At 36.6% G+C, this 14,078-nt stretch overlaps 1 protein-coding gene across 1 annotated transcript; it reads right to left on the reverse strand.

Moving 5' to 3' along the window:
- LOC128674819 (glutathione hydrolase 1 proenzyme-like) lies at positions 1–14,078 on the reverse strand. Its single transcript, XM_053753729.2, has 9 exons — positions 13,976–14,078; positions 7,982–8,149; positions 6,694–7,101; positions 5,989–6,189; positions 3,990–4,257; positions 3,527–3,717; positions 2,860–3,100; positions 2,112–2,225; positions 1–1,355 (listed from the first exon to the last, which is right to left on the reverse strand). Exons 1-9 carry the CDS (start codon positions 13,981–13,983, stop codon positions 1,200–1,202), a joined length of 1,755 nt encoding a protein of 584 aa, XP_053609704.1. The 5' UTR covers positions 13,984–14,078; the 3' UTR covers positions 1–1,199.

Raw genomic sequence — 14,078 nt, forward strand, 5'->3', positions numbered from 1 at the left:
TTAAACATATTCATAATTTTATGAAATTACGTACATACATTAACAATAACAGCACCTTAAATACTCGACTATCTAAATCATTTAAATATTTACAAAGAAATTAAAAGATAGTCCTCTCAACTACAAAACAAAATATTCAACAATCGGTCTCTAAAATTCATAGGTGGCATAATTTTTACAACACTGGTAATTTAAATTACATTGTTGTACTGTAGATATATGCATGTACAGCTACGCGTACTATCGATTGCCATATTATAGACCATTATAATTAATAATATTCTAGTCCCTTACTCTCCTCTTCTCGTCTTAAGAGACAATAATTTCTAAATCGATTAAAAATACAGAGCAAGGTATGTCTAATAAAAATTTTGATCATCTAAAATCCATAGCTCAAGTATTAAATAGTTATGAATAGTTTAATTTATACCAATCATCTGAATGTAATAATATATCTAATAGTAGATAAGAATATCACAATGTTCACTGTTGTCTACGAAGCCCTAAACGCATGAAGGTACTTTTTAATAATTTCAGTAACCTAATTCCAAAGTATGAGACAAAACAGTTTTACAGAATAATACGAAAAAAAGCCATGGCATTGGCTACCCTACTTAGGGTCGAGATAAATTTATTTTCACATTTATTAAACTCTTAGTCGGTGTTAATAAGTACTACGAACTAAATGAAATGCGTCCCTTTATTCCTTTCAGGATCTCCATAAACAAAAGCGGTCACTCACGTTCACGTGTTTTTAATGAATGGGCATACTAGTTCGTGCAATAGAATATAGGTCAGGGGCGGCCCTACCTGGAGGTGCAATGGGTGTGCCGCACACGACTGCCGTGGCTCAAGGGGCGCGGTTAAATTCTCCAATAACTTTTAGGTCATAGCCGCCCCTGTACGTGCTCACGTTGTATGGAGCGCTTGATGTTAGAGATCTTACAAATAATCACAAAGCCAGTGGCGCAGCTAGGTAATCATAAGCCCTGGTGCAAGGGCCCCAAATAAGCCGTTTAAGTTTTATTAGGTATATGAAATGATGAGTAAGTACGTGACGAAATAACGCTGGTCAGGCGGTCCCCTGAGTTTGGGGTCTCAGTGCACGACATCGTAAAATTCTTTGGTAGCTACGCCACTGCATATAGCATAACCTCGATTAGGAGTCAAGGTCTTTCCACTTATTATACTCTATGGATTTAAAGTCCGTCCTGGCTTCCGATGCGCCGAGGGTCCGTGGCTGCTACGATCCTGCCGTCGGCTTCTCTCACTGCTGCTATCATGGCGGCGAAACCTGCAGTTCTACTCAGCTCGGTGGTGGCATGGCCCCGGTTTCGGAGTGATTCGATGATGGACTGTACAAACAATTCTATATTATTCTATTGTACTTAGGTTAATTTACATTACAATCAAAATAGGAAAAATCCTAGGATTACAAAGATCACAGTCACAAATAAATTAGCATGAAATGAAAAAAATAGACATACATAATCTATGAGCCCCTGTGCTCAGTCCGGGTCTTTGTGATATACTTAAATGACAAAATGGCTATTGTTACGTCATAGTTATATAAGAGCTCAAGGTTGGAGTGAGCGCTTTGTATTGTGATCGCCGTAGGCACCTGAGATGATTTCATTTGAATGCAATGATTCAATATACCTAGGTTAATTTTATTGCTAATTCCTACTTTTTCTATACCACTTAGCACGATCTTCCGCATCTTTAGTAATTGGCACGCAAATCGTGCTTGGCAACATTTAAGCCATCACTTTTTGATATAACTTCAGAGATAACAACGATTTAGCGCATCTTTACCTGATCCCCACGGAAAATAGACGTGACAATAATAATATACTTACATTGCCTCAACTCATTATTTTTCCTTACGAGACCTAACATGTAAACAATCTTTAAAGTATCTACCTACTTATTATTGAATTTTGTTGAAAATAAATCAAATATTATATTTTAAAGCAGATAGGTACGTTCGTAAAAGTATAATACGTAATAAATATAAACGAATAAAAAGATATAGTACATGGTATTTATAATAAGACTTGTAACTAAAAACAGAGTGTACATGAAACGACACTTGAGAATCATTAATTTACCTGATCAAAATCGTGTTCATATTCCACCTCCATTGGCACAAGTTGGTGATGCACACGGGGCCTTCGGATCGTTTCTGGCAAACGGCCGCCTTCCAAGAAGATTGCTCTTACGGCCTAGAAAAGGAAATGGTCAATTATTAAGTGAATATATCCTTTGAAACTATCGCTCGTTAACTGGAATTACCTTCTTGTTGTTATTAAAATATGTTCTTTGTATACCTAAGTACAAATAAAGATATTACAAGCAAAAAAGTAACGATATAGGGACAAATCAAACATATTGAGTTATCTAGAAGTACTTATTTCTAAAACCGGATGCGTCGTTGTACCAAATAAACGGTTTTTCTTTCTTTTCTACTCACTTCTTGTTGGTGAGTGATTGAAGTTTTTACGGCAAACCGAAAGTCGAATGGTTTGGTAGAGAAAGGTCATGAAATATTTCGTCAAACTTTAAAGAATATTGGGTAAGCAGATTTTTAAATACTGTAACTTCTTAGAATAAAAATGTCTAATTCGGTGAAATGTATTTGTTATACATGTGTAAATGTAATATGTATAAACTTGTTTTTTATCGAATATTTTTTCTTTCTGTCACACTGGTTGACAGATAAGTTCATTAGTGGTTTGCGACTACTTGCCACAGATGACTTTAGGCGATCTGAATAAAATCTTAGAAATAACAAACTCTATAAGAAGAAGAATGTGTCTACAGTAGAGTTTAATGGAACAGATGGATTTAAGGACTAACCATAGCGACTTGAGTAGTAATTTTCGTGCCGCCAGCGGCGCCGCACACCATGGCAACCTCGCCGTTTTGGCGAAGAGTTATGGTCGGCACCATGGAGCTCAACGGCTGAAGACCTGGCCCGAGCAGGTTCGAAGGCGAAGGCAGCAGACCGTATGCTGACTCTCGGTGGGGAATAGCGAAGTCATCCATCTCGTTGTTCAAAATGAATCCAAGGCTTTGTGATCGCCTCAGAGACCCCCAGCTGGAAATAAAATAATAAGTATTTTCCATTTAAGACATGAATACAAAAGGTAGAGTCTATAAATTAGAAATTAAGGAGTAATAGATTGACTTGGTATGGACATGGAGAGAAAACGAACAGTTATAGAAAAGTACGTTGAACAAGAAGGTTCCTTCCTTGTTACAGAAGAAGAGGGAGACCAAGAAAGTAGACAGTAGTGAGTGTGACAGTAAATAGAAACTTATGGATAGAAAAGGTATATTGTACCGATCCCAAATTAGCACTGGAGTTCAGATCAAAATACGAATTTTTAGGTCTGAACTGTGAAATGTAGTGCTGTAAATTTTTTTTCTAATCGAGTTCCTCCTAGGGTCCCAATAGGTACATTGTCCGTTTCATAAAATAGAAGATGAATGATGGAAAATCTGTGAGAAAACAATGCCTTACATATAATTCACAGTACTGGTAACAGACACAGCGCTGCCATCAGTGCCAATCACCACCACCTGCGCAGTGCCGTGGTCGTCCGCACCCTCGAAGTCGGCGCCGTAGTGCTTCCAGTCATCGTACGTGCGCGCGTCGTCAACCTGACCCCTGTACGCGGTTGCCCATGAGGGCTGGCTCATGTTGGTTTCCAGCTGTAATGTGCAAGAGGTCACAAGTAGGTTAGATAATGTGACTTTATTATTGTGATGATAGAAGTTATTGTCTTTCCATAAAACAAGGGTGGTTATGATGTTTTACATACAGACGAGTGAGAGGCTGAAAATTTCAGTTGTTCGACTTACAGGATTATGCTGTAGTGCAGGTGAGTCTTCGGAAGAATGTGGTGGAGATGATGATAATAAATTGAATATATGGGGCCTATTTCAAATGGGCCCCTTCGGCTAAGATGGTGATAATGTCTAACCTCATTGATGCTGAAGGTCAGGTTGTACTGTTCCGGTGATCGTGAAGGGTCTCCGAGGTGTGTGCGCAGGCCGTACGCGTACTTGAAGGTCTCGATGACGCGATGGTAGTACAGGTTGGAGCCGGGCGGCGCCGACGTGCCGACCTCGACCCAGCCTCGGAGCATGTTGAGGATGAATGCTAACACGCCCCCTGACCCGGGGAGGGGGGAGGTGTAAAGAGTCAGGTCGTCTGTTAGCGGCACTTCTACTGGCTCTTGCCATACTGGCCTGAAATATAGCTTGTCTTATGATTATGTCAACTAAGACCGCGATTGGATGGTTGGATGGTTCATTGTAATGCATTAGCTACCTATGTCAATTGTTTGTCTGTAATAATTACTTTTTTGAGTGAAAAATAAGTACATAAAATAATATTAATGAAAGGAAATACACATATACAACTTATCCCATGTAGGGATCCATATTACAGTCAACCGGCGATAGCCTGCTGTGGCTTGCTACTGTATAGAATAGTCTTACAGAGGCAGGCTAGACACATACGAATTATCGACTGGATTGTACAGGACAAACCAATGTTAAATTTTTTGTAGTATTTTAATCATGATTGATGATGAACTTGTTATAAATATATTTTGATATTTTGACAGAAACTGAATAGTATTAAAGGAGAAATGGCGTAGACGCTGCACTGCACTACGTTGTACTGCACTCACTATATGTAGGTATAGGAAATACCTAGTCTCATTTAAGTTTGTATCTTTTTGTTTTAACAATATTTAAAATAATGAAATATTGTTATTTCTACTAATCTTTTTTAGGATCACGCAAAAAAATAGTTTGATATGATATGTTTGACCTGTGGCCCTGAATATATGACGTCAGTATCAGTCAGAGTCAAGTCAATGATAGCAATCTAACAAATATTCAATCGGAAAGGAATAAATACTAAGTATAGTTACTTGACGCAAATAATGACAGATACCATGTAGATAAGTTAACATTTATGTCGTTTTAAATGATAAGGCATAAAAATATAGTCACGAAGCCACGAAGCCTATAAAAATAGGACGTTCCAATAAAACACCAATTTATATATTTCACTTGGAACGTCTTGATTGTCTAAATTGTTTTGGAGATTAATGTACCCATTCATGAATAAGAAATACATTTTACTCTTCATATGTGCATTAAATGTATGGAGAAACGCCCTAGTTGTAAGCCGATTGGTCACGTCACCATGGTTACATGTGGTACCTATACCAATACTTTAATGTATCGTCTGAATGGAATTTTATGACCGGTGTAAAACGGTCGCGTGTGCGATACAACTTTGAATGGGTTATTGTATATTCGTCACAAAGTTAATTCGTCACGTTTTTGTACTCTCCATACATTCAAAGTAAATTCGTCACATGTATTAAAAAAATGTGTTAATTATTAATAGGTAGGTAAAGGTTACTGTAAATTCGTCACAATTTCACATTTTACATACTTTTTGCATGAAGTAGCGATAGCAAGCAAACTTATGAGCTTACGAAAGATTATGAGCGCTTGGAACGAGAGAAAATAAATCTTAAATTAAGAAAGTACTTACAGGTAGTAAGTACTAAGGTAAAATTTAAAGACATGACGATGGTAACTGTGATTGAATTATCTTTTTTATTTATAATTATAATGTGGGCAAGTCAGCTACTTAAGAACTACTGTTGAAACTGATGATGTTGATTAAAAATAAATAACTTTTTTATTCTATTTATTGTTTGATTTTTTCAGCTGTCTGTATTGAAAATAACGATGTGACGAATTTACAATAATCAAAATTAATATTTATTAGAAAATTATAAGTGTGACAAATATACACATACAATTTTTCGTGACGAATATACAATAAATAAAGAAGAGTTCTTTATTCAAAGTTGTTTTTACTACAGCTGGGAACCAAACAAAATAACTATAGAAACTAAAGACGTGTGGCAAGAGCTATATAGATATACAAACTTGTAGGTCTTGAGGTCTTCCTCCGTGATGATGCCACCGTGCTGGCGAATGTCTCTGACGAGCGGAATGGTAAGGGAGCCGTTGTGAATCGCCTCCGGGCCCTCCCGGGCGATAGTCTCCAAGGTAACGGCTAGTGTTGGGTGCCGGATCAGGTCTCCTAGCTGGTACACCTCGCGCGTCTCCGGGTTCACGTACGTTTCCCTGAAATTCACAAAGAATTCTGAGAGTTGTGCGGACAAAAACGGTCCGACTATTATCTTTTCCCTCTGAAATTCTCTCTTCTAATAACCGGAAGGCTGTTGCAACATAAGTAGGCTACGATGATTTGTGGAAATTAAGTATATTTAGATCGAGGCCGTTGGCTTTGTTGTCACTGGTATACCTAGTACAGAAATTGGTCCAATGCCCATGAAAAAAATAAAGAGAATTTTTATTTCATTTCATAGCTGGTATAAATGATATCATTACGAGGCCATGAATTACCTAATATGGGAGATCGGCTAAAATACTCAAGTCTAAAAGTTAAGATAAAATAGCATATCATTTTGTCCTGTGTATTTGCGTTCTGGTCGAAGAACATGAAGTGTTTCTTATTTAATCTACTTATGTATATTTATTGCGAAGTCGTGAAGCCTGTGGCGATCAAGCGATTAAGTAAACATGGTAATCTTTTATCTTAGAATTACTAGTTATAATCATTCATACCTCATGGAGGGCTCCGCCTTGATTCTGTCGCTGTAGCTCAAGAGCACGCGCGCCATGTACTCTGTAACGCGCACTCCGTTCTTGCAGAGGTCTATAGTGGGCTGCACCAACTCCGCCCAGGGCAGGCGGCCGTAGCGGCGATGCATTTCGCCGTAGCCGCGAAGTTCGCCGGGGACCGCGATGGCTAGCCCGCCGACGGTTGACGAAGCGTTCGCGAACATGTCCAGAGTTGTGGCCATCGGCGCCCGCTCGCGGGCGTTGAGCACGTCGACCTGTCCGCTCGCCGCATCGTACATGGTCGCGAGGAACCCGCCGCCGAGCCCCATACATTGTGCGCACGCGATGCCGTCGCAGAATAAAGTTGCAATGGCCGCGTCTACGGCTGACCCGTTCTTTTCTAAGATTTGTCTGTAACAGTTTATTTTGATGATCATTTTCTAGATGTGATCTTCAAGTAATAAGATGACTTGAAGAAATCTTCCTTCAGCGTATCGTGGCACGTAACTTATTATGTCCTTGGTTTTGTGTATAATATGTAACCAACATACGAACTAGTTATAAAAACTTGCTAAATTTGGATCTGAAAGGATCCGGAAGTATAAGTTTCCCCTGTGTGTGTGTGAACTTGACTTTCACCGCTGAAAGAGGCCGTACCTATTGGATATCAATTTCAACTCGATATTTCATATTTTATTTTACCATGGCAGGTACAGAACCCTAAAAACGAACTTTATTTATGAATTATTCGACATAATTCATCGTACATTTATGTAGTTCGTTTCTATTGTAACGCGTCGAGAAGTAACAAAATGGTAAGTTGAAATTGTACGTGCAACGAAATGGCGTAACAATTGATTGGATTCATTACAAAAACAGTTTTAAAATTCATGAAAAGGAAAATCAGCAAACTGCCGTTCGTCTTATCTTCTCTCAAGGATATTACTGTCTAATAAGTACTAGTACCTACCGGCTACACACTATCAGCAGAGACATTGCCGATCTTTGGCGGATTCGATATACGTTTCTGGTTTTTTCTTGGGGTAAAAAGCTCACATATAAACGCGTTATACGTTCATTCACGTCGGCATTTGTGTGCAGAGATGGGTTTGCGCCCAGTATTTGCCATGTTTCTTCCTAAACAAACCATATACTAGTTGGGGTTGCTGGCTTTTTTGGTAAATTGGGCGTAAACCCATCTATGTCTGTGTGAGTTCGCCATGTGAGACCACAAGTTGTACAATGTTTTATGCTCCAAATAAATTAGTATTTCTAAGTTTTCCAGACTCACCGCCCGATCCCAGAGCACTCGTAGCCATTCGCCGCAACCGTGGCGCGCTGGTAGCGCGGGTGGTCGTCGGCAGCCCACGGCTGCAGCACGAGGACAGCCACCAGCGCGCCCAACAACAGCGTCGCTAGCACGCTGCCTACCACACAACACCGCCTTGACCGCACACAGCTAGAAAACAAATGCCCTTAGCAAACTAACACATACAAATTTTATCCATGTAATATTTTGGTCAATTTCAAATCAAACTGAATTGACGGTTGGCAATGACATGTTTGGTGATTTAAAAGAAAATCTGTGACGGGTGCCGAGGAGGTGCGTTTGAATATGTTTGCTTCGATGAAATCGTTATCGATGTGTTTGAATCATTTTTTGCATTCTGCCCGCAATAAAATGTGTTGTGTACTTTTCATACAAATTTTCACTTTTTTAAACGTTGCGTGTGTTTGACCTCGGATTTTTAGTTAAATCTAAACTATATTTCATTAAATCAATCCAGGCATTTAGGCATAAAAGCGTAACAGATAGACTTCTCCATTAAAAATATTTTTTTAAAATGGAAATATGACAGTGAATTGTGCATTTCATCATCGAAATCTAATAAATATTAGATTTAAAACTTAATAAACAAATCGAAACGCTAAGCGCTAAGGAAAAAATCAATCTATTAAAATTAGAGTGACGTATGTTAAATACTGTTGACCTGCGGTTGGTAATTCCTATTCGTTGGTAATTATTGGAAGTAAGTATATTACATAAATCTGTGCTATGTTTTTAACCACTGCAAAAACATATAGTTTCATCTATTTTTTTTTACACTGTTAAAACCCTTACCTGTAGCGACAAGGCCCGCAATTTGAATTCTACTTGAACGTCATGAGTTTTGTAAACTAATCTCATATATTGATACAATACGCGTTACCATTAGCTCGCAAGGAAGGAAAACATCGTGAGAAAACTACACCTGCTTGACAGTTGATGAGATCAATTTGTGTGCTAAATTAACAAACATCCACGTTTGATATAAGTAGATGTGTAGGTTGTTATGTAAATATCATTTCACATAGCTTTTAAATAAAATCACTATATTAGGTATGTAATATAAAATAAAGTCGTCTGTCTATTTCTAAGCCTTATTCTTTTAAACCACGCAAACGGGGTTTTGATGCAATTTTCAATGTTATTTATACAATTTATTCCCGTAGGTTTATACATACATAGATGAAACTATATGTAACACGAATTACTTAATTATATTCTTTAGCGTTTATATATGTATATATAATTATGATATGACTTCTTCTTCATTTTTTTTAATCATTGCAAAAAATACGCCGGCTCCATTTCATAGACCAGCGATGTTCGGCGATAATAGCTGTAAATTCGCAATGAATGAATGAAAAAATGAAATATTTTATTGCAAAAAATACGCCTGACAACATAATTAATTACGAACTTGGCGGATTCGGCATACATTGCTGGTTTTCATTGCGATAAATAAAAGCACTCTAACTACGCATTCTTTATGCACTGTGAGAGTATGGCGATAAGTACACACGTACTTGGCATATAGGTCCACGCCACGCGGTCGATCTGTAGTTGTACTAAATTGTTTGCTTAGCTACCAGTGTTGTTGACTCACAAATATATTAAGTGACTTGTGTGCTGTACATATGTGTATATTTTATAAGTTGTAAAAATTCATCAACTAATAAACACATTTTTTTAGTTTTACTTAATTTTTCTATTTGTACTTATGATGATTTGTGGTAGACATTTGAAATAATATTTTCAACCAATATTTGATTTTTTGATAAAACATTTGAGGCGAAGCGAAAATTTACTTAAAAAGACATCAACGCGTTGAATGTATCTTTTGGAGATGAGTGCATAAATATGGAAGTTTAAGAATGTAGGTATAATGTAGGTATTATTTTGTTTTTGTATGTTATTCCTTATAATCATCTATAAATTCTATAAAGTCATTTACGTATATTAATTTTATTTCTTTAATGTATTTAATTTTACGTAATATTTGAAATCTTGTTGTTAATAAATACCGTAAGCCTCACATAATAAATGGGTTTAGATTTTAATAAATTATGTTAAGTATATAAGATAAGTTTTAAACTAATACATTACCTTTTTGTTTTCAAATAATGGTACCTTGTGTAGGTACTTGGTACCTTGGGTAGGTATTTAATCAGGCTCTTACTATTTTAAGGATATGTCTACGGATATTTAATATTAATTGTGAAAGTCTCGCTCGAAACTTCGCTAGCTGACACATTATCATATTAAGGTTGGCTTGACCTCGGTTAGGATCGCCTTTGATCAAGGAATATAGGATTTCTGATAAATATTTCGTACAATATCGGGTTGAGAATGAAGTTTGTGTCAATAATTAAATATTTGTTTATTTCTTTCAGGTGCATATCTCAAAAACCAACCGGTCGTTTTGTTTAAATTGTCAATAAAAACGATACCAATTTGAAATCACATTCGGAATGACCACTGCTGAGAATGAAAAAAGTGCCGAAAGAAACTTATTCAAACAGCTGGTCCATGAGCGACATCCATCGTAAGAAACTTTCACGTCTAAGACATGCATAGTTTCGTTTTGCCATAATTAGAAAGTAGACGAGCCGCGCTGTGAGGCCCATATTAGGATGTATCTTTATGTAGGATCCTGTAGCTCATTAGTTTTGTTTCCGCTGTTACCCAACCAGTGGGTCATCGCTCGTACGTGATAGCGGAATGACATTTGGCCCAAGGCCGCAGAGCGGTCGGTTCGAGCCGGCCGGGCCTTTGGGTCGCGAACTCTCACTATCTCAATTTGGTTACACGCAGTTACTTTAAAAAAAAATTAAAAAAAAAAAAAAACAATCAGCCGCATTTATTATCTCTATTGGCCACTTCCTATTTTTATTTATTTCGCAAGCTATAATTACAGTAAGTACATATCTTGATTTGTATTGTTTATTATGAAAAACTAAGAGAAAATTGCAATACTAGATGCAATTTTCTCTTAATTCCTAGATAACGATCTAACAAATTATGTATACCTAGCCGTCAATATTAGATCGATGAAATCAGGCAACGATTACCTACCATGTCAAATGAAACGTAGGTAAATACAATTAAGTAAGTATGCTTATCCCAATATTTTTGCTGAACATTGCACAGCAAAAATATTGCAGTACTTATAAAGTACCTACAATACAATTACATAAGTAGTACGACAAAAATTGATAGCACTCTATGACATGTGTGATAAGACCTGACGATGTATGCCTTAAATATTTCTATTTCATGCTTGATAACATTGTTGATAAATATATTGTAATCAATGATTGTAATGAACTTTCTGTACTTATTATGTAAGATGGGACGAAGTATTTCAGGGATGTTTATGTCACCAGTACCATCGTTAGATTTCTTATTCCTAGTAGGTATCTAACATAGATAAAAGAAATGTATATATATATATATACACATTTCTTATTATTTTTATATATATATATATATATACCTAACTAACTAAATATTACAAATAATATTTTTCGTCATATTTTTAAAACAAAAACTTGTCGATAACGCTTTAGAAATTTTAAATTAAAGCTTACATTTGTAATCTGATTTTGCAAGAGTATATAATAAGATTAAAAGTTATTTTACATAATATTCAGAGGACCTAGAGGACTATAGGCAGTTTGCGACATGTGATATTCATAAGGTCGCAGACTCCGCCGGCTATATGATTATAATAATAATAATAAAGTTATTGTTACTCGTAAAATGTGACTAGAAAATCCGGATTCTAATTTCTAAATGACGAAAACAATTGCCGTTTAGTTGGTGTATTTAGTATGTAATGTAGATAATGCATGGTATTTATTTAATTAAATCTAGTTATCTAAGATACGACTGCAAACGATGAGAAGTGAGATACGGCGTCGTAAACTTGCGATTACGCAGTTGGTACATCCGTAACGGGATTATTAATGAGCGCGGCAAATTCACTGGAAATTATGTAAATATAACAGCAGTATCAGGGAAGACAGCGCTGATGATAAACGTCGAATATCTCAATATCTAAATTTGATAAAAATTGTACCGTGCTGAGCACAAATGATTGTGGATTAGGTATCTACAACAACACCAAGTTATCTTGTACCAACTTCACTACATAGTATAAAACAAAGATAGGTTTCCCGCTGTCTGTCCCTATGTATGCTTAGATCTTTAAAACTACGCAACGGATTTTTTATAAGGGTTAATAGATAGTGTGATTCCTGAAGAAGGTTTATGTGTTTATGGTTTAACCCGAGTGAAGCCGGGACTGGCCACTAGTATATTATATTTCTTATGAAGAGCCGTATTTTGGTGGTATTGAGATAGTGATGATCTATAAATATTTTCTTTTTAATTTTTTGGAAATTTTAATAGTAAACCTATATTAATTGCGTCACGATCATAATGAAACGAAGAACGGGAACTTTGTATGACGTGTATGTAATATAAGTACCTACCCATAACGTTGGTTACTGATATAGGTAGCGAAATATGTAGGAACTAACGATGTCTTTTTAGGAACATATCTAAACAAAATTGACAGGCGATTCCGTAGACTGGTAATTAATAAAATAATACTTAGCACAAAAAAGCGATGACCGATGATGATGAAGCTCTAAGTCGACCTCTGGTGTTTCGCCGGATGATGTCATCACAATGGAATGCATAACGAAAAAAGTGCAAAAAGCGTAAGTAGCAGAAAAATAGACAATAACTGCCATACATCTTTTTGAAATTAAATAGTGGATTTTAACATTTTACGAAGTTGCACACTAGAATTCTGTTTGCATGAGGAAAGCGTTTTATGTGTTATTTCAGGTTTTATTCTTCATGTAAATAATTTCATCGAAATCATAGATTGCTCTTACTCAAACGGATTATGCGATATTCAGCAACAAACATTTAACGCATAAAACCTCCGAATTTTTAAAATACCACACTTTTATTAGGTTTTTCATCTATTTTAAGGGCTTTCCTTTAGGAGGACTTCCCCATACTGCCTAAATAGGCAAACGCTGCCCATGGGCAAAAGTTAAGATTAGCACACTGCCCCGACCAAAATACGTGACGTTGGTTACCTCTTCAAGCTTTGTATACTCCACCAATCAAAATCCAATATTATTTATTTGAGGAGCGGGATATATTACTTTCCCGAAAAGTGTTCCTGTGGGAAATTCACCTGGTCGAATCCGCGGGTAAGCCATAGTCATAAGCGGCTATAAGATTATTTCACGGCGATTTCGTCATTAGCTGACATGTTACTGATAGTCCACAACTTGATTAAGATAATATTCGCGCTCCACAGAGCACTTCAACGCGCAATTTCAGTTCTATGCACAAAGGTATAAGTGGTGAAAAGTAATTTATTATATTTAATAATTACACAGTATTTCTTTCTTCAAACTTAGTTAACTATAGCACTTAGGTACAGCCTTTATTTATACAATGAAAAAACAATACGACCTAGTTATAATTAACAACTAGTTTTTCATGTTTTTTTTTAGTTTAATTTTGAATCTACAGTTACAGTTAGGGGTGTCCAGTGTAAGGTACCTAATCAATTCAAAATGTTTGTAAGCATGATACTTATATGTTATCACTTCACTATATCACTGTATATAAAACAAAGTTGCCTTCCGCGTGTTTTCCTATATGAGCTCCCAAAACTATATTGCACAGATTGTCACCTACACGTATGTAAAAAATACCTATTATTTGGCACCTATGTTGCTAATATTATAAACGCGAAAGTTTAGATGTGAAGATGATTGTACTCGATCCATTGGACGAATTTCGATTAAATTTGGTAGTAGGCTATACTACTTGGAATAGCATATAGGGTACTTTTTGTCTTGAAATCAGTGAAGCATGCAGCGAAGCCGCGAGGCGCAGCTAGTGCGTAATAAATAGTCACGTTCTCACCTCAACATTTTGCTGTGGACGCGAGTCGACTCGCGCGCAGCACCTCACTGACTGATTGCGAACAGGCAATCAAACACAGTATTAGTCGGTTACGTCCTTTTGT

Source organism: Plodia interpunctella, chromosome 13 (assembly GCF_027563975.2).
Source record: "Plodia interpunctella isolate USDA-ARS_2022_Savannah chromosome 13, ilPloInte3.2, whole genome shotgun sequence".
In the NCBI taxonomy this organism is placed as follows: domain Eukaryota; kingdom Metazoa; phylum Arthropoda; class Insecta; order Lepidoptera; family Pyralidae; genus Plodia; species Plodia interpunctella.

Bases quoted from the DNA above. Each gene is read 5' to 3' on its own strand.
- LOC128674819 (XM_053753729.2), bottom strand. The intron at 7,102-7,981 runs GTGAGTCTGGAA...AAACTGTTACAG, and splicing joins GAGTGCTCTGGGATCGGGCG to ACAAATCTTAGAAAAGAACG. The intron at 2,226-2,859 runs GTTAGTCCTTAA...TTCCTTTTCTAG, and splicing joins TTACTACTCAAGTCGCTATG to GCCGTAAGAGCAATCTTCTT.